The 21,030-nt window shown below is 35.7% G+C and overlaps 1 protein-coding gene across 1 annotated transcript; it reads left to right on the top strand.

Moving 5' to 3' along the window:
* The first annotated feature begins 16,641 nt into the window (after positions 1 to 16,641).
* LOC133564872 (olfactory receptor 2A7-like) lies at positions 16,642 to 17,592 on the top strand. Its single transcript, XM_061919412.1, has one exon. It carries the CDS (start codon positions 16,654 to 16,656, stop codon positions 17,590 to 17,592), a length of 939 nt encoding a protein of 312 aa, XP_061775396.1. The 5' UTR covers positions 16,642 to 16,653.
* The last annotated feature ends 3,438 nt before the right edge of the window (positions 17,593 to 21,030 follow it).

The raw sequence follows: 21,030 nt of genomic DNA, 5'->3' as shown, positions 1-21,030 counted from the left end.
TAAATCTGTCCTTGTTAAACAGTAGCAGTTAAATAGCATATTTTATGAAAATCAACTCAAAACATGTAAATACAAACATTTAAGCTTATTGCCACTGCCAGGGTATTTAAGTTATCCTGTTTGTTATGGAAAATAAATATAATCTACATACAAATCTCTGAGCCACAATCATAACATCTGAACAGGCAATTTCTGAGGTAACAGCAGAAACATTTTTTTTTATCAAGGATCTTATGTTTAAAAAACCTATATTATAGGTAGTGGGCTGTTTTAGGGAATTTTTGATTAAATTATCCGTAGTAGCAATATTAATAATGTTGTGTTTATTATGCGTAGTGCACTTAAAATAATTATGACCATATCTAGGAATTGATATGATGGGAATTTTCCGATTGTTTGCTTGGTGCTTTGATAAACTGAACGCATCATATACATGGTAATATATTGTGATGTTATGAGCCAGGGAATAAAAGAACTACCCTACCCAGCATGCAACAGGAGTGACGAGCATGCGCGGTAGCCCGGTATAGGTTGTGTCGCCATGACGGCATCGTGTATGTTGTGATATGCACGCTCTGAAAGTAAACGTTAAGAACTCAGCCAACACTCCTCGTCTGCATTATTCATAAATAGACGGACAACACATATATTCCGCTGCTTCACAGGCCGCTGGATGTAGCCGGCAAAGTATTCCCATGCTAGCTAGCCGGTCTAACAAGCACGCGTCATTCAGTCCAAAACGGCCCGATCTATCCACATTCAGAATTGTCTGGCGGTCGTAAGTGATCCCGGAGTGACCACGCTGTAAGCCAGGCATGAAATTTGCAGAATTGTCCGGTATTTTTGCCAAATGTTCCATCTTTACCAAGAGCCCCTCCACGCCATCTTGTTAAGAAAAGGCAATAACAAAATAAAAGCATGTAAACAACATATGCAAATGTGCGATAAAATAATTGTCGGCGTTAATAGATTGATGAGTTAACTCATAATTAACGCATTAATTTGCCCACCCCTAATATATATAAATATATATATATATATTTATATATACAGTATATATACACATATGTACATATGTATATCGGGGATAGGTAGATTGGCAATACTTAATTGGCCCTAGTGTGTGAATGTGAGTGGGAATGTTGTCTGTCTATCTGTGTTGGCCCTGCGATAAGTTAGTGACTTGTCCAGGGTGTACTCCGCCTTCCGCCCAATTGTAGCTGAGATAGGCACCAGCGCCCCCTGCGACCCCAAAGGTAATAAGCGGTAGAAAATGGATGGGTTGAGGGAAGACTGGTCGGACGCAACAATTATGTTTAGCTCGATCTTTTATGGCATGGTCTTCATGTGACTTCAAGAGGTGTATTCGGACTTTGTCATGTGCGCTGTCCATGTGTAGTTTATTTGGTGTTTACTTTATCTTTAGCAAATATCATCAACATCTTATTGACGGTTATTATATACATTATCTGATGCACTTTATTGAACACATCATCAGTGGTAGTACCTGGGTAATAGGGTTTTTTAGGGTCTTTCAACTTCAGACCCACCCCACCCTCTTCCCAGCCTGCATCCAAGCAGCATTCGGCCGCGGTTTGTCCTTCCGAACCCACACCCACTGATTGATTGATTGATTGATTGATTGATTGAAACTTTTATTAGTAGATTGCACAGTACAGTACATATTCCATACAATTAACCACTAAATGGTAAAACCCGAATAAGTTTTTCAACTTGTTTAAGTCAGGGTCCACGTTAATCAATCCATAAAGCTTTCTCTGCATCCGCTGAATCTTTGTTGGGCTTCCAGGAGATGGGTGTTCTGAGCGCTGTGGGGTAACTCCAGGTTTGGCTCCTCGTGCCTCTCACCAAGGTCCTCTGGAGTTTGGGTACTTTGATGTAATTCTCAGTACCGTTTGTCCTGTGTCGCAATAAAGCAATTCAGCAAACGTTGCTCTGTCTGCACTTTCACCAAACGTCACATCTCGGTCTGGTGAATCTCCAGACCTCGTGGGTTTTTACACAGATGGTGTTCATCGCCATTTATTGCCTGGTTGACCGTTCAAGGTGCTCATCCCCCGCCGACCCATGTCATTTAAACTCGGACAAAGGACAAAGGACAATTGAACTACTACCGCAGGGTGTACTTCACCTTTCACCTAAAGTCAATTGGGATAGGCTCCGGCTGACCAGTGACCCTATTGAAGGAAACTGATGAATAAATGGTCGGCAAAGTTCAGACCACCACAGTATGCATTGCAACAGATTTGTGCATGATTAGACAAACATATAAATGGTAAATGGGTTGTACTTGTATAGCCCTTTTCTACCTTTTTAAGGAACTAAAAGCGCTTTAACACTATTTCCACAGTCACCCATTCACACACACATTCACACACTGATGGGGGGAGCTGCTATGCAAGGCGCTAACCAAGACCCATCAGGAGCAAGGGTGAAGTGTCTTGCTCAAGGACACAACGGACGTGACTAGGATGGTAGAAGGTGGGGATTGAACCAGTAACCCTCAGATTACTGGCACAGCCACTCTCCCACCTTCGCCATGGTTGTGCTGTCCATAAAATGAAAATCATAATTCTGGTCTTTTTTGTGAGAATGACAACATTTAACTGGTGTCACCGTTGGCAAACCACGGGTTAATAGTTTCCACAAAATGGAGAGATGGATTTGTAGCTGAAAGAAATGCGCGCAGTAGTTCAAAAGATGAAGTTGTACAACATCATATCACATCCGATATCGATAAAAAGCTATTTCGGCTAAAACCAAATGTCGCACAACCAAACTCTTACACACTAAAAAATGTTGAGTTAAAAAATAACCCAATTTTAACCCAACTACGAACCCCTTACTTGAGTTATTTTTACTCAAAATTTTGGGTAAATTTTTTTAACTCAACTTTCGCGTTGAATTATTTAAACAAAAAGTTGAGTTATGATAACTTAATGTTGGGGTTTTCCCAACCAAGCTATCGTGTTGAATTATTTGACCCAAAAGTTGAGTCATGATATCTTAATGTTGGGTTATTCCCAACCAAACTATTGGGTTGCATTATTTAACCCAAACGTTGAGTTATGCTAACTCAATGTTGGTTGATTCATAACCCAACTATTGGGTTGAATGTATTTAACACAAAAGCTGAGTTATGCTCACTACAATGTTGGGTTATTCCAAACCCGACTATTGGGTTGCGCAATTTAGTGCTTCTTGAACCAATAGTTGGTTGAAAATTATACATTTTACTGCTGGTTTGTTATACTCAAAAGCAAGAAATTTGTGACATTAAATTATTTTACAAGACTTGCCGTGTATGATCATAGTAGTTCTATACAGCATGCGCAAATATTTTCATGTACATATGATGTGTGATTGTAAATAATGTAAATGAGTTTAATCCTTAATAAAATTCCCTTCAAGAAAAAATTACCGTTTTAATAATAAAAACAAAAGCCTTTCACCTCATATTGCGTTATTCATTGAAAAACATCACAAAAATGGTTCATAATTTTGAAAATTCAGAAATTGAGTTAAAATAATACCCTTGAAACCCAAAAAATGGATTGCGCTTCATAGAAATAACTCTAAAATGTAATCCAACACTCGCAACTCAAAAATTGGGTTGTCAAAATAACCCAGCATTTTTCAGTGTGTACACACAAAGAAATGTTGGGTTTAAAAACAACCCAATTTTAACCCAACTGCTTGTTCAGAAAAGGTCAAGCCCCTTATTTAAGTTATTTTAACTCAACATTTTGGGTAAATTTTTTCAACCCAACTTTTGTGCTCAATTATCTAACGAAGAAGTTGAGTTATGATAACTTAATGTTGGGTTATTTCTAACCAAGCTATTGGGTTCAATTATTTAACCGAAAAGTTGAGTTATGATAACTTAGTTGGGTTATTCCCAACCAAACTAATGGGTTGAATGTATTTAACACTAAAGCTGAGTTATGCTCACTACAATGATGGGTTATTCCAAACCCAACTATTCGGTTGCGCAATTTAGCGCTCCTTCAACCAATAGTTGGTTAAAAATGATACATTTTACTTCTGGTTTGTCCTACTCCTTCTCAACTACTGATCAACATAATTTTTATTCCATTAAAATAATACCCTTATAACCCAAAAAATGGATTGCTCTTCATAAAAACAACTCAAAAATTTAACCCAACACTCGCAACTCATAAATTGGGTTATCAAAATTACCCCAGCATTTTTAAGTGTATACACACAAAAAAATGTTGGGTTTAAAAACAACCCAATGTAAACCCAACTGCTGGTTCAGAAAAGGACAAGCCCCTTTAAGTTATTTTAACTCAACATTTTGGGTTAATTTTTTCAACCCAACCTTTGCGTTGAATAATTTACCAAAAAGTTGAGTTATGATAACTTAATGTTGGGCTATTCTCCGCCAAACTATTGGGTTGAATTATTTAACGGAAAAGTTGAGTTATGATAACTTAATGTTGGGTTATTCCCAACCAAACTATTGGGTTGAATGTATTTAACACAAAATCTGAGTTATGCTCACTACACTATTGGGTTATTCCAAACCCAACTATTGTATTGTACTAATTTAGCGATCCTTGACCCAATATGGCTGAAAATGGTACATTTTACTGATGGTTTGTCCTACTCCTTCTCAACTAATGATCAACATTATTTTTATTCCATTAAAATAATACCCTTATAACCCAAAAAAATGGATTGCTCTTCATAAAACCAACTCAAAAATTTAACCCAACACTCGCAACTCATAAATTGGGTTATCAAAATAACCCAGCATTTTTAAGTGTATGCACACACAAAAATGTTGGGTTTGAAAAAAAACCAATGTAAACCCAACTGCTGGTTGAGAAAAGGACAAGCCCCTTTAAGTTATTTTAACTCAACATTTTGGGTTAATTTTTTCAACCCAACTTTTGCGTTGAATAATTTACCAAAAAGTTGAGTTATGGTAACTTAATGTTGGGCTATTCTCCGCCAAACTATTGGGTTGAATTATTTAACGGAAAAGTTGAGTTATGATAACTTAATGTTGCGTTATTCCCAACTAAACTATTGGGTTGAATGTATTTAACACAAAATCTGAGTTATGCTCACTACACTATTGGGTTATTCCAAACCCAACTATTGTATTGTACTAATTTAGCGATCCTTGATCCAATATGGCTGAAAATGGTACATTTTACTGCTGGTTTGTCCTACTCCTTCTCAACTAATGATCAACATTATTTTTATTCCATTAAAATAATACCCTTATAACCCAAAAAAATGGATTGCTCTTCATAAAACCAACTCAAAAATTTAACACAACACTCGCAACTCATAAATTGGGTTATCAAAATAACCCAGCATTTTTAAGTGTATGCACACACAAAAATGTTGGGTTTAAAAAAAAAACAATGTAAACCCAACTGCTGGTTGAGAAAAGGACAAGCCCCTTTAAGTTATTTTAACTCAACATTTTGGGTTAATTTTTTCAACCCAACCTTTGCGTTGAATAATTTACCAAAAAGTTGAGTTATGATAACTTAATGTTGGGCTATTCTCCGCCAAACTATTGGGTTGAATTATTTAACGGAAAAGTTGAGTTATGATAACTTAATGTTGGGTTATTCCCAACCAAACTATTGGGTTGAATGTATTTAACACAAAATCTGAGTTATGCTCACTACACTATTGGGTTATTCCAAACCCAACTATTGTATTGTACTAATTTAGCGATCCTTGATCCAATATTGCTGAAAATGGTACATTTTACTGCTGGTTTGTCCTACTCCTTCTCAACTAATGATCAACATTATTTTTATTCCATTAAAATAATACCCTTATAACCCAAAAAAATGGATTGCTCTTCATAAAACCAACTCAAAAATTTAACCCAACACTCGCAACTCATAAATTGGGTTATCAAAATGACCCAGCATTTTTAAGTGTATGCACACACAAAAATGTTGGGTTTAAAAAAAAACCAATGTAAACCCAACTGCTGGTTCAGAAAAGGACAAGCCCCTTTAAGTTATTTTAACTCAACATTTTGGGTTAATTTTTTCAACCCAACTTTTGCGTTGAATAATTTACCAAAAAGTTGAGTTATGATAACTTAATGTTGGGCTATTCTCCGCCAAACTATTGGGTTGAATTATTTAACGGAAAAGTTGAGCTATGATAACTTAATGTTGGGTTATTCCCAACCAAACTATTGGGTTGAATGTATTTAACACAAAATCTGAGTTATGCTCACTACACTATTGGGTTATTCCAAACCCAACTATTGTATTGTACTAATTTAGCGATCCTTGACCCAATATGGCTGAAAATGGTACATTTTACTGCTGGTTTGTCCTACTCCTTCTCAACTACTGATCAACATTATTTTTATTCCATTAAAATAATACCCTTATAACCCAAAAAATGGATTGCTCTTCATAAAACCAACTCAAAAATTTAACCCAACACTCGCAACTCATAAATTGGGTTATCAAAATAACCCAGCATTTTTAAGTGTATGCAGACACAAAAATGTTGGGTTTAAAAAAAAACAATGTAAACCCAACTGCTGGTTCAGAAAAGGACAAGCCCCTTTAAGTTATTATAACTCAACATTTTGGGTTAATTTTTTCAACCCAACTTTTGCGTTGAATAATTTACCAAAAAGTTGAGTTATGGTAACTTAATGTTGGGCTATACTCCGCCAAACTATTGGGTTGAATTATTTAACGGAAAAGTTGAGTTATGATAACTTAATGTTGGGTTATTCCCAACTAAACTATTGGGTTGAATGTATTTAACACAAAATCTGAGTTATGCTCACTACACTAATGGGTTATTCCAAACACAACTATTGTATTGTACTAATTTAGCGATCCTTGACCCAATATGGCTGAAAATGGTACATTTTACTTCTGGTTTGTCCTACTCCTTCTCAACTACTGATCAACATAATTTTAATTCCATTAAAATAATACCCTTATAACCCAAAAAATGGATTGCTCTTCATTAAAACAACTCAAAAATTTAACCCAACACTCGCAACTCATAAATTTCGGGTTATCAAAATTACCCCAGCATTTTTAAGTGTATACACACAAAAAAATGTTGGGTTTAAAAACAACCCAATGTAAACCCAACTGCTGGTTGAGAAAAGGACAAGCCCCTTTAAGTTATTTTAACTCAACATTTTGGGTTAATTTTTTCAACCCAACCTTTGCGTTGAATAATTTACCAAAAAGTTGAGTTATGATAACTTAATGTTGGGCTATTCTCCGCCAAACTATTGGGTTGAATTATTTAACGGAAAAGTTGAGTTATGATAACTTAATGTTGGGTTATTCCCAACCAAACTATTGGGTTGAATGTATTTAACACAAAATCTGAGTTATGCTCACTACACTATTGGGTTATTCCAAACCCAACTATTGTATTGTACTAATTTAGCGATCCTTGATCCAATATGGCTGAAAATGGTACATTTTACTGCTGGTTTGTCCTACTCCTTCTCAACTAATGATCAACATTATTTTTATTCCATTAAAATAATACCCTTATAACCCAAAAAAATGGATTGCTCTTCATAAAACCAACTCAAAAATTGAACCCAACACTCGCAACTCATAAATTGGGTTATCAAAATAACCCAGCATTTTTAAGTGTATGCACACACAAAAATGTTGGGTTTAAAAAAAAAACAATGTAAACCCAACTGCTGGTTCAGAAAAGGACAAGCCCCTTTAAGTTATTTTAACTCAACATTTTGGGTTCATTTTTTCAACCCAACTTTTGCGTTGAATAATTTACCAAAAAGTTGAGTTATGATAACTTAATGTTGGGCTATTCTCCGCCAAACTATTGGGTTGAATTATTTAACGGAAAAGTTGAGCTATGATAACTTAATGTTGGGTTATTCCCAACCAAACTATTGGGTTGAATGTATTTAACACAAAATCTCAGTTATGGTCACTACACTATTGGGTTATTCCAAACCCATCTATTGTATTGTACTAATTTAGCGATCCTTGACCCAATTGTTGGTTAATAATGATACATTTTAATGATGGTTTGTCCTACTCCTTCTCAACTACTGATCAACATTATTTTTATTCCATTAAAATATACTCAAAAGCAAGAAATGAGTGACTTGCCATGTATGGTCATAGTAGTTCCATACAGCATGCTGAAATATTTTCATGTACATTAAAATGTGGGATTGTAAATAATGTTAATGAGATTAATCCTTAATAAAATTCCCTCAAGAAAAAAGTATATTATTAATTTAAAAAAAGCTGTTTGCCCAAAAATGCATTACTCATTGGAAAACAACCCAAAAAATGGTTCATAGTTTTGAAAACCCAGAAATTGAGTTAAAATAATACACTTATAACCCAAATAATGGGTTGGTCTTCATAAAAAATAACTCCAAAATTAAACCCAACATTTGCAACTCATATCAAAATAACCCAGCAATTTTTTTTTAGTGTATACAAGCCACATCAAACTCCGGCATTGTACTTTGGGGTCCACGTTGTCACCTTGTGACGACATGATGTTTGATACAATTCATGAAAACAGGCACGCTCCGTCAACTCAAGGCCAATTAGCTCGGTGCTTCAAAGCTGCTACAGTTCAATGTTTGCCGGTGTTTGTTGTTGTACGCGTCTCAACAATTTGCTGCAGACAGAAAAACATGTTTGTTATTGTGTGTGGTCCCCATGAGACTTCTGCGCTCTTAATTGTTCTCAAGGGAGCACCAAGATAATGACCTGTTGACCATCTATCGGGCAGCTAAATATATACAATGTTTCATGGGACATTTTCATCACACAGTATTGTAATTGCATCACAATATGTTTTTATGCCTTCCACGTTTAACATTTAAATAAAAACACATAGGTTATGTCGACAATCCTACATTAAACTAAACAGTGCGGTCATTTTACTGCTTTGATTATCCGTCTATTTTCGATTGTTTTATGTGTCTTCTTTGGTTTCTTTAGTCCGGGGGTCTGCAACCTGCAGCTACATAGCCGCATGCAGCTCTTTAGCGGCGCCCTAGTGGCTCCCTGGAGCATTTTCAAATATATATTTATGTTTTAACAGGGTTTCTGTTGGAGGACAATATGACAAAAACCTCCCTAATTGTTAGAAATCCCTCTATTTATATTACACATACTTTTCTGATGAGAGTATTTGGCAAGTGCCATCTTGTCCTACTAATTTTGGCAGTGCTTGAACTCATCAGAGTTTGTTTGCATGTATAACGTTCTCCAAAAATGCCAGTGAAAGATATGTTTTATGCCACTCCTTCTTCGTCTAATTTTGTCCACCAAACTTTTTATGCTGTGTGTGAATACACAAAGGTTATTGACTTGTGTGGAGTGGTAATCAGCCATATTATGTGGGCCTACCGAGGATATCGTAGTGGTTTGTGTTGTGGTTTGTGCAGCCCTTTGAGACACTAGTGATTTAGGGCTATATAAATGAACATTGATTGATTGATTGATTGATATTTGGTCAGTGCATGACTGCAAGCTAATCGATGCTAACATGCTATTTAAGCTAGCCTAATGTAAGTATTGCATCATTATAGCTTAGTTTAGTCTTTATTTGAAGGGACAATGCACAGAAACATTAAGATCAAAGGCATATATGTTCTGTAGCAGATTATAGCTAAATAGCTCATTTTCATCTGCAGTCCCTGGCTACCTAAATTAAAGGGATACAAAAATCATCCAATAAAATTAGGACAATAAAATCATACCATACCATGTAATCAAATGAAGAAAAGTCATAAAACGCCCTTTCATGGATACATACTTAAAATAAAATACAATCACACCTCATTTACATCATCACACAAAGACAACACATGCTCTTGTTCATATCTGTCATCATTTGTAAAAAACAACCATGATTTTAACAGACACACCTCACAATTTACAGCAAAAATGCTGTCGTGGATGAATATAATACACATTAAGTTGATGTGTCAAACATAGTGGCCACTTTAGTGACCGTGTGAGCAGCTTTGATTGCTCCAAAGCCACTTTTTAACTTCAATTGTAAATGAAGACTTAACTGTATGCCTCACTTTTGGGTATATTTGAGCTCATTTGCTAATTTCCTTTACTTATATCCTCTGTGTATTTAATTTATATCTGCATGTGTCATGACATATTATCTGTATGCAATATTGCCTGCATTTCTGTTAGTTGTTTGTGTGCCATGTTGTTCCAGACCACAGCAAAAGTTACCCAGCTTGCACAGATTGTTATAAATCCATTCGAAGAAGACAGCCCGCCATTTTCCTTAACTTGGACACAGATCGAGACCTTTGGCCATTCTAAGCCAGTAATTTAGAGGAGTTATCTCACCTTCTGAGAAGCCTGCGTTTTACTAATATTTTCCGATCTTGTAAAATGGGTAGAATAAATATTAAATTTCAACATTTCTGTCAACAAAACTTCGTGTCAGCCTGTGACAGATAGTCATTTGGATTGTAGGCTATTATAGCTGATATAGACACATATAATCATGTGTTGACTTTATTATATCTCTTATAGAAGGCTTTTCTTTTTTTGCAGCTCCGGCAGATTTATTTTTGTATTTTTGGTCCAATATGGCTCTTTCAACTTTTTTTTTTTTGCCTACCTCTGCTTTAGTCTCTCACACCAGAAACAACATATGCGAAAAGGTTACTGACATAAACCTTGCACCAATAAGAGTGTTTTCCCAATGATGGTCAATACATATATTGTGTTAAAAATCCTGCTTTTATTGAGAAAAGAATGCACTATACTCGAGATTTGAGTACTCATCAAGTTTCATTTTAAATTACGTAAGTTTTACAAAATATGAACTGTTTTAAGAGCATAGGAAAAGTTGTGTGCAGTGGGTGGAGAGCTTAAAAAAGACTTTAAATGCTGATAACATCAATTAAAATAATAAAATAAATAGAGTCCCGACTTTTTGGATTTCAACAACCACCTTGGGGGGGGGGGGGGGGGGGGGGGGGTAACCATCACGATAATCGGGGAACACTGTAAAACAGAAAAGATGGAATAGCAAAATAAAAAGCTAATCTTAAATGTTGGTGAAATTTCTGTAGATCAGGGGTGTCCAAAATGCAGCACGGGAGCCATTTTCACCATCTAAAAACACTATGACTAATAACAAATACATAAAAAGTGGTGTAACAAAAGCAAATACCGCATTTTCCGGACTTTAAGGCGCACTTAAAATCCTTTTTTTTTCTCAAAACTCGACAGTGCGCCTTATACCCCAGTGCGCCTAATGCAGGAAATAATTCTGGTTTTGCTCACCGACCTCGAAGCAATTTTATTTTGTAAATGATGTAATGATAAGTGTGACCAGTAGATGGCAGTCAGACATAAGAGATACGTGGTAAGAGGTATGATGGCAATATCACTCAAGTAAAAAACACCAACATTTTATATGTTCCACTCAAAAATCTATCAAAATGTTTTAGTACGACTTTGGTAAGGTATGAAGCTGCACCGCTTGATCGATTATCGGCAAATTAAAAATACAAGTATTATTATGGTGTGTGTATAAGGCAAGACATATCATCTGGCATTTTGTTTCACAATATTATGCAAAAGCAACTTTTCTTACCTTTTGGTACCTGCTGATCTGTATTTGAGATCTGCATTAATCCTGAAAAATTGTGCACGTCCTCCTTTGTAGTCCGTGGTGATTCCGTAGTTGATAAGCTTCTTTTTTTTCCTCTATTTTCTAGTTATGCGACATTCATCCTCCACCGTTAACGTTTCTAATATAAAGTAGTGTAAAGTTCTTAATTATATCTGTTGGTAAACTCGCCATGAAAACGCTAAAACATACTGGTATCGTGAGTTTACATTATTCACCCAAGGAATTTTAGTTATTAAAATTCCGGTTGGACGGTTTTTCACGGGACACATTTCCGGCCTTGTTGTTGTTTCCTGATGAGGAGATGCTGCTCCGTTATTGGTTTAAGTAAAGTCTTAATGTCATTAAAACCGTTAGCTCCCTCTTTTGACACTTCTTCCACTCCCGTCCTTGCACGCTACACCGCTACAACAAAGATGGCGGGGAGAAGACGGTGCTGAAGGTGAGCCACGTGAATAAGACCGCCCACAGAACGGCGCATCCGAAAGTGACTGTCAAAAAGCGGCTTGATGATGATCTGTAAAAGATAATCTATGCTACATTTTGACCAAAGAACCACCATTACATGTTATGTAGACCACAAGGAAGTGTTTTCAATTTAGAAAACAAATTATAATACAAACGTAATATGACTCCTTTAAAGCGCTCTATAATCCTGTGTGTCTTTTAATATGAAAAAAGATTGAAAATTGACCTTTAATTGGCAGTATGCTTTATAATATGGTGCACCCTATGGTCCATAAAATAGGTGAAAAAGTAGAAATGTTGGCGCTAAAAACATAAAGATGGCATTCAGATTTTTTTTCTTTAAAAAAATCTAATATATTTGATTAGTTTTCTAAATGATGTCATGATCCGCGGCTCGGATAATATCATTTTTTGGTTCTGTTCTGTTTTGTTATCGAATCCTGTTTAGTATTTGACATCCTTAGTTCCTGGTGGCACTTGCTTTTTTTGTTTCTGTTGCCATAGTATTGCATTTGTGTCACCTGCCTTCTGTTTTTCTCGCGCACCTGACTTTTGATTATCCCCTCTATTTATGCCTGCCCTTGTTTGTCATTCGCAGTCTCATTTGCTATTCAATGCAACAGGTGACGTCGCTATCCCCGCTTGTGGTAAAACTCTTTTTGTACTTAGCTTCCACGCTATTCCCTCATTTGTTTATTTCCCTAGCTCACATGCTAGCGTCTTTTGTTCTTTCTAGCTCACATGCTAGTTCTGTTGGTTTTGTCTTTAGTGCCTTTGTGCAAGTATTTCTGTTCTTAGTTTGTTTTGTTGTTAAATAAATCTTCATTCTTACTTTCACGCTGTGTCCATTCTCCGACTGCATCCACGAGAGAACAAAACCCGAACCACGATGCCAGTTAAGCGTCACAAATGAAAGACATCAGAAAGACTCCTGTTTCCTTTGAATTTTCCGTGTACGGTCCTCAATGGCAAAGGTTTGGTCCCCCCCCCCCCCCCACTGTGTTTATCCGGCAGCACAAGCACAGTCTGTTAGGACTTTGGAAACCAAGGGTCGTTGTTCGAATCCTGCTGCACACAAGATAAATTACGAAGCAATTGCAGGAGACATGCTAGTCTGCATCCTAAGTAGTGTTGGGGTGCACTTGAGGAATTGACCTAATTCATTAATACTAACACGTGCAGCATGTCTAAATCCATTTCCTTGGTACCACATTTTTGCAATGTCTTTCCCACTTTGTATGTGATGGATCTGAGATTCAGCAAAGTTTTTTTGAGTGTTTGGTTAAGCTTCTCATTCGATCCCATAGTGTTCTGTCCAAAATAAGAAAGATTAAGTAAAAACTCTGAGTATGTAAACCTTTATATGAGGGAAATTTAGTGTTGTCTGTTCCAAAAAAAGAATATTACGTCAAACTCAGAGTTACTTACAATAGTAACTTACTCTATGACCCTGTAAAACTTTTTTTTTAAACAAAACTAGAGTTTTTTCATGTCTACTCCCTCCTAAAACAGATCACGTGAACTGTAAGACATGATGTTTCTTTTGCGTTGTAAACTGTAGATTTTTTTTTTTTTTTTAAAAACAATGTGAGGAGAGGTTTTTGAGGTCATGGTTAGTTAGATATGTCATCATTATATACAAATACATGGCTACAAAATGTTAAAAAGCCCTTGATTTTATTTTATTTTATTTAGTATTAATTGGATTTGTTTGGACTAAAGAAAACATTTAAAAAAGAGAAATGTATGTTATTTTGTTTGTTATTATTGTAAATATGACAAAAATCTGTGATATATACTGTTAGCAAAAAATTTAAAAATATATTTTATTTACCTTGATTTCAAATACGTATTCTGTCTTGGTCCTAATTAAATTATCTATATGTTTTTTGTATTTTTTAAACTAAAAAATTGATTTTTTTGTTTTTTTTCATAAATGTAACAATAACTATATATTTTTTTATTACTTTAAGAACAATTTCTGAGATCTTAGTACATACTATCTACATTATGATAAACAAATGTGTCTAATATGCAGAGTGGCTGGTTAGAAAATTAACAATCTAATACACAAATAAATATACATATATTTATCCTAGCATTTACTATCTGTCACTTCAGTCCATTATTATTTTACTGTATTACTTTTTTTTCTAAAAAAAAAATAAAGTTTTTAGTTCCAGCTGAAACAGAAAGACAGTCTTTAATTATGCCCTGTAACGGGATTGTGTGGAACATTTACCTCTATGACCCAATGCAAACAACTTTCCCTAGTCATGATGCAAAAAAAAAAAAAATTAAAAGAAAATCCAACCAACACAAAAAGTCAACACACAAGGTCACACATAACACAACCTACTCACTAAACTTTGTGGATATTATATAAAAAATAACATCCATGCACCATAAAAAAAATCTAAATTGAACCGAATTAAATCCCTCACAAAGCATGGTGGGAAAACAGTCTCCACACTTATCCATGTTTAACACTTTTTAGCTGATTGATAGTTCTGATCAGTCACAAAATTCTAAGAAGGTTGCCACCTGCGGTGGACCGCTCGCCTGTGCGTCGGTTGGGGACATCTCTGCGCTGCTGACCCGTCTCCGCTCGGGATGGTCTCGGCTGGCCCCACTATGGACTGGACTCTCACTATTATGTTAGATCCACTATGGACCGGACTTTCACGATATTATGTTAGATCCACTATGGACTGGACTCTCACAATGTTATGTTAGATCCACTATGGACTGGACTTTGACAATATTATGTTAGATCCACTATGGACTGGACTTTCACACTATTATGCTAGACCCACTCGACGTCCATTGCATTCGGTCTCCCCTAGAGGGGGGGTGGGAGGGGTCACCCCCATCTGCGGTCCTCTCCAAGGTTTCTCATAGTCAATCTCATTGACATCCCACTGGGTTGTGAGTTTTTCCTTGCCCTTAAGTGGGATCCGAACCATTCAGCATTAATGGTGTCTTCACAGCTTTTTAACTTTGGTTCGCTTCCCCTTTGGTCCGGATGACACAATGTCGAATATTTCCAAAAACAATTTGAAATGTGGATTCGTCAGACCACAGAACACTTTTACACTTTGCATCAGTCCATCTTAGATGATCTCGGGTCCATAGAAGCCGGCGGCGTTTCTGGATGTTGTTGATAAATGGCTTTCGCTTTGCATAGTAGAGCTTTAACTTGCACTTACAGATGTAGCGGCAAACTGTATTTAGTGACAGTGGTTTTCAGAAGTGTTTCTGAGCCCATGTGGTGATATCCTTTAGAGATTGATGTCGGTTTTTGTTTCAGTGCCGTCTGAGGGATCAAAGGTCAAGGTCATTCAATGTTGGTTTCCGGCCATGCCGCTTATGTGGAGTGATTTCTCCAGATTCTCTGAACTTTTTGATGATATTTTGGACCATAGATGTTGAAATCCCTAAATTTCTTGCAATTGCACTTTGAGAAACCTTGTTCTTAAACTGTTTGACTATTTGCTCACACAGTTGTGGACAAAGGGGTGTACCTCGCCTCATCCTTTCTTGTGAAAGACTGAGCATTTTTGGGGAAGCTGTTTTTATACCCAATCATGGCACCCACCTGTTCCCAATTAGCCTGGACACCTGTGGGATGTTCCAAATAAGTGCTTGATGAGCATTCCTCAACTTTATCAGTATTTATTGCCACCTTTCCCAACTTTTTTGTCACGTGTTGCTGGCATCAAATTCTAAAGTAAATGATTATTTGCAAAAAAAAAAAAAGTTTATCAGTTTGAACATCAAATATAAGACTGAACATTTTTTGGGAAGCTGTTTTTATACCCAATCATGGCACCCACCTGTTTCCAATTAGCCTGCACACCTGTAAGATGTTCCAAATAAGTGTTTGATGAGCATTCCTCAACTTTATCAGTATTTATTGCCACCTTTCCCAACTTTTTTGTCCTGTGTTGCTGGCATCAAATTCTAAAGTAAATGATTATTTGCCAAAAAAAAGAAAAAAGTTTATCAGTTTGAACATCAAATATGTTGTCTTTGTAGCATATTCAACTGAATATGGGTTGAAAATAATTTGCAAATCATTGTATTCCGTTTATATTTACATCTAAAACAATTTCCCAACTCATATGGAAACGGGCTTTGTAAATAAACATTGATTGATTGGTCATTATGGTGGCATTTGGAGAACAAAGTGTTTGACAACCACTGATCTAAAACAAACAAAAAAAAGTTTGAATTCTACTTGACTGGCATCTTCACGTCCCTCTCGGGCCTTCAGTGGAGGAGCTGACGAAAGAAGCCGTGACATGTCAACAACACCCAGCCTATTGGTCGGCCTGACTCCCACAGGTGGTTGTGTTATCTTAGAAAAAGGCTCGACGTTGACTCAGCCGCCACTTCGCAGGGTCAAGCGCTGGGGGAGGAGGATGCACGCTAACGTGGCGAGGTAATAATCACCACCTGATCCCTTTTTTTTTTTTTCCCTTGCTTTTTCTACGTACGATGGAAAATGTTTCCGCTGTCACTATGTTTACGCTCTCCGGTTTGAAGTTCACATATATGCAGCGGATGACTCTCTTCGTGGTGACGTTGCTGTGGTACATTCTGATCCTGCTGAGCAACATCAGCATGATCGTTGTCATAGTTACGGACAAAACCCTGCACCAGCCCATGTATGTGTTCTTGTGTAATCTGTGCATCAACGCTGTGTACGGAGCGACCGGCTTTTACCCCAAGTTCCTCAAGGACCTCCTGTCAACGCAAGTCATTTCCTACGCGGGGTGCATGCTGCAGGGTTATGTCATTCATTCATCATCTTGCTGTGATTTTTCCATTTTAACCGTGATGGCGTACGACAGGTACGTGGCTATATGTCGACCTCTGGTTTACCACACTTTAATGAGCAAGCAGAGAGTTTCCCTTTTAGTGTTTTTCTCCTGGTTCGTGCCGTTATACTGCATGTTTATGAACACCGCTACCCTGTTGGGGAAAGAGTTATGCGGCTCGCACATCAACAAGTTGTACTGCGTCAACTGGATGGTGTCCAGCTTGGCCTGCGCGCCGCTCAACGCCAACGGTATTGTCACAGCCATTAACCTCGCCATTTATTTCGGACACTTTTTGTTCATCTTGTGGTCTTACCTGTACCTGATGAGAGTATGCATTTCATCCAGAGAGATGTGGATTAAGTTCATGCAGACCTGCTTCCCCCATTTAATCTGCCTTCTCACCTTCGCCGTGACCTTGCTTTTGGATATTTTCTACATGCGGTTCGGTTCAGCCGACTTACCGCAGGATCCGCACAATTTCATGACGATCTTATTCCTGCTCATTAACCCGGTTGTGAATCCCCTGATCTACGGTTTCAAACTCACAGGCATTCGCAACAGGGTTTTAAGTATTTTGCATTTCAAAAAAAAGATGAGCACATTTGCAATGTGAGCGGTGAACAAGGAAAATGCATTGTTTGGACTCTCAAATTAACTCTTTTGCTATTCTACTTAGCTCTTTTTAAACGCTGATATACTGAAATCTGTCTTTGGTAACACTTAAGTATGGGGGGCATATTCACCATTAATTATTTGCTTGTTAACATGCAAATTAGTAACATGTTGGCTCTTAATTAGTCATTATTAAGTACATATTAATGCTTTATTCTGCATGGCCTTATTATACAACCAGTAAGCCATGAACTAAGAGTCTTCCCTCAATAACCTCAGAATTATTGCTTATTAGTAACCCTAACCCTAAACCTTGCATATTCCCCTAGTGTCCAAATAACTCTAAATTAAATCTTTGTTACTTAGAATATGTTCCCCATACTTAAGTGTTACCCTGTCTATAATATTGTCTGTTTTTCAGTAATCTCTTCTTCAGAGTTTTTTTTCCCCCTGCAGGGTTTCCCACACAAAGTCCTCTGGTTGAATGCAGAGACACATTTCACTGTATATTTATATGTGATGAATAAAGTTGAATTTTTCATCTAATACTTAGGTGAAGTGTTTGGTTGAATATAAAAAAACAAAGGGCCCCATTCAGTAACCGTTCTTAAAAATATATTTTGTTCTTAGACCCACTTGCAAAGTTTATAAGGAGATTTATGTATTCACCAATGTTTTCTTAGCTGGGATTTGTTTGTAGGTAAGAATAAAATCTACGAGTACTCCAGCGCACACTTAGGGTGGCCTATTTGTTCTTAAGTGGGACAAGTTCCCTTATTTCAATTGTCTAATGTTACATTAATATCACAGATAGATAGATAGATGCATACATGTATGTATATATATATATATATATATATATATATATATATATATATATGTATATATATATAAATATATATAAATATATATATATAAATATGTATATATGTATGTGTATAAATGTTTATATATATACTTGTGTATATATATATGTATATTTACATGTATATATACATATATATGTATATATATGTCTATGTAATATATACATAACATATATATACATACATACACACATATATATGTTTATATATAAATGTTTATATATGTATATATGTATATATATACTGTATATATATACACAGTATATATATATGCATATATATACATATATAAACATACATATGTATATATATAGATATATATACATATATATGTCTATATATGTACATATGTATATACTGTATATGTTATGTATATATTACATAGACATATATATATATATATATATATATATATATACATATATATATATATATATATATATATATGCACACACACACACACACACGCACACACACCCACACACACACACACACACACACACACACACACACACACACACACACATACGTCAAAAGTTTGGGAACCCCTGCTATAGAGTGTAAAAATACAATATCCCTATATTTCATAGCAGTTAGCTGTTTTTTTCTTTTTTACAGTAAAATGTTTGAATAATGATCTGTTATATGACAACAAATTATCGTAAATTCATACTGATTTGTCTCCTAAGGGGTGCTATGTTGCACACTCTATGCCTGGGGTGACCAAAGTGCGGCCCGCAGATAATTTTTTTAACAGCCCGAGGCACGTTCTAAACAGTGCTATTTTGGTATTTTGGGGGGGGGGGGAATAAAAGAGCAAACAGGGGAAATGTAACGGGAAAAACTTGCCATGTTGACTCTTTTAACACACCGGCTTTTTTTTTTCTTTATGGGTCTGTTAACTCAAAAAATATCAATGCATCAAAAGCAGTGTTGATATGAATTGTTGACCTATTCAAGGATCCAATTATTTAACATCAAATATTCCACTGTGAAGTATTTTTTGGGGGGGAAATGTTGCATATTTTGTGTTTGCCATATAAAAAACATGAAAAATGTTCAGTAAAAATCTTTATTAAGAGGCGTGCATTTACTTATTTTTTTGATCATTAATTTTGTGGTTACACTTGTCAGGAGCATACTCCAGCTCGCCAAGTCCCACCATAATGAACAACATTAAAATACAGTAGCATAGTAAGCCTAAATATTCATTAAAAACAAGGCAAAGATTTTTGATAACAAATGTATTCAATATTTGGGCCACATTACACACAGTTTGAACATTAACACTTTGTTTAAATATTTAAATATGTGGTTCTGTGGCGTACCACTTGATGGAGCCCGCCTTCCACTAGTACTACACGCACCACTGTTTGAGAATCCCTCTCCTAAATAATTTCCATGTGTTTATTACCAACAATTACTTTGCTTTATTTAAATGTTTTTTCAATTCAACACAACAAGGATATAAACACGCTTTTAATGACAATAGTCCTGCTGTAGGAGCACTTGCATTCAGAGGAGAGGAGCTACGCCATGTTTAGATACACGTTTCACGCATTAATAGCACCAGATGTGGATTGTTACGATCACGCTTTGATCGTCAAGTATTTTTGCAATGTAAAATGTAATATTTTTAGCTCAATAAATGCTACTGATAATCTGTACATTATATGTTGCACAAGCGGTAGGAAAATGGATGGATGGATGGATGTTAATCAATTCCAATATTCAGCCTGCTAAGTATTCTGTGATTGAATGAACTGATTATTACTGCGTTACCTTTGACAGCCCTAGTTTATGTATTATTATTAATGTTATGTTTATTTTTTGTTTTTTCCACAAAACGGAGTACATTTTTTTTGTTTAGTTTTGGACACTAAGCTGGACACTATGTTTTTTTGTTATTTTTATATCACGTCTGTGTATATGTGTTTCTTTCCACAAGTTAATGGTTGCCATATCTTTGCATGACAATGTTTAGACTTAGACTTTGACAAACTTTAATGATCCACAAGGGAAATTGGTCCACACAGTAACTCAGTCACAAAGGATAAGGATGGAAAGAGTAATGCACACAAAGGCCCAAAAAGAGAGTGAAAACAAAAGGCATAAAGTAGACAAAAAATTTACCATAGTAGCAAAATAAAATATAAAATAGTTGAAACATTTCCATATTATACAGTATATACAGTATATAATATAGATATAATTATATAACTATACAGCATATACAGTTTAAATATATTAAGTTTAAACCTTCTCTGTTAATAAATTGCAATATTCAGCCTGCTAAACATTCTGTAATTGAATGAACTGATTATTACTGCGTTACCTTTGACAGACCTAGTTTATTTATTATTATTAATATTATGTAATTTTTTTTTTTACACAAAATAGAACTGAATGTATTTTTTATGTTAAGTTAAATACCTACAGTATATATATTTTTTTATCAATTCTGTGTATAGTTGTCTCTTCTAAAAACTCAATTAAAAATGTATTATAAAAACTAAGAAATATGTTTAAAAAAACATTTAAAAAAAAAGATATAAATAATGGGGCAGCAAGTC

This window comes from Nerophis ophidion, linkage group LG13 (genome assembly GCF_033978795.1).
Source record: "Nerophis ophidion isolate RoL-2023_Sa linkage group LG13, RoL_Noph_v1.0, whole genome shotgun sequence".
In the NCBI taxonomy this organism is placed as follows: Eukaryota; Metazoa; Chordata; class Actinopteri; order Syngnathiformes; family Syngnathidae; genus Nerophis; species Nerophis ophidion.
The sequence above is the reverse complement of the archived record's forward strand: the minus strand, read 5'-3'. Positions and strand labels throughout refer to the sequence as shown.

What these genes read in the sequence shown, in the direction of transcription:
- LOC133564872 (XM_061919412.1), top strand. Translation starts at nt 16,654, where the DNA reads ATGGAAAATGTTTCCGCTGTCACTATGTTTACGCTCTCCGGTTTGAAG.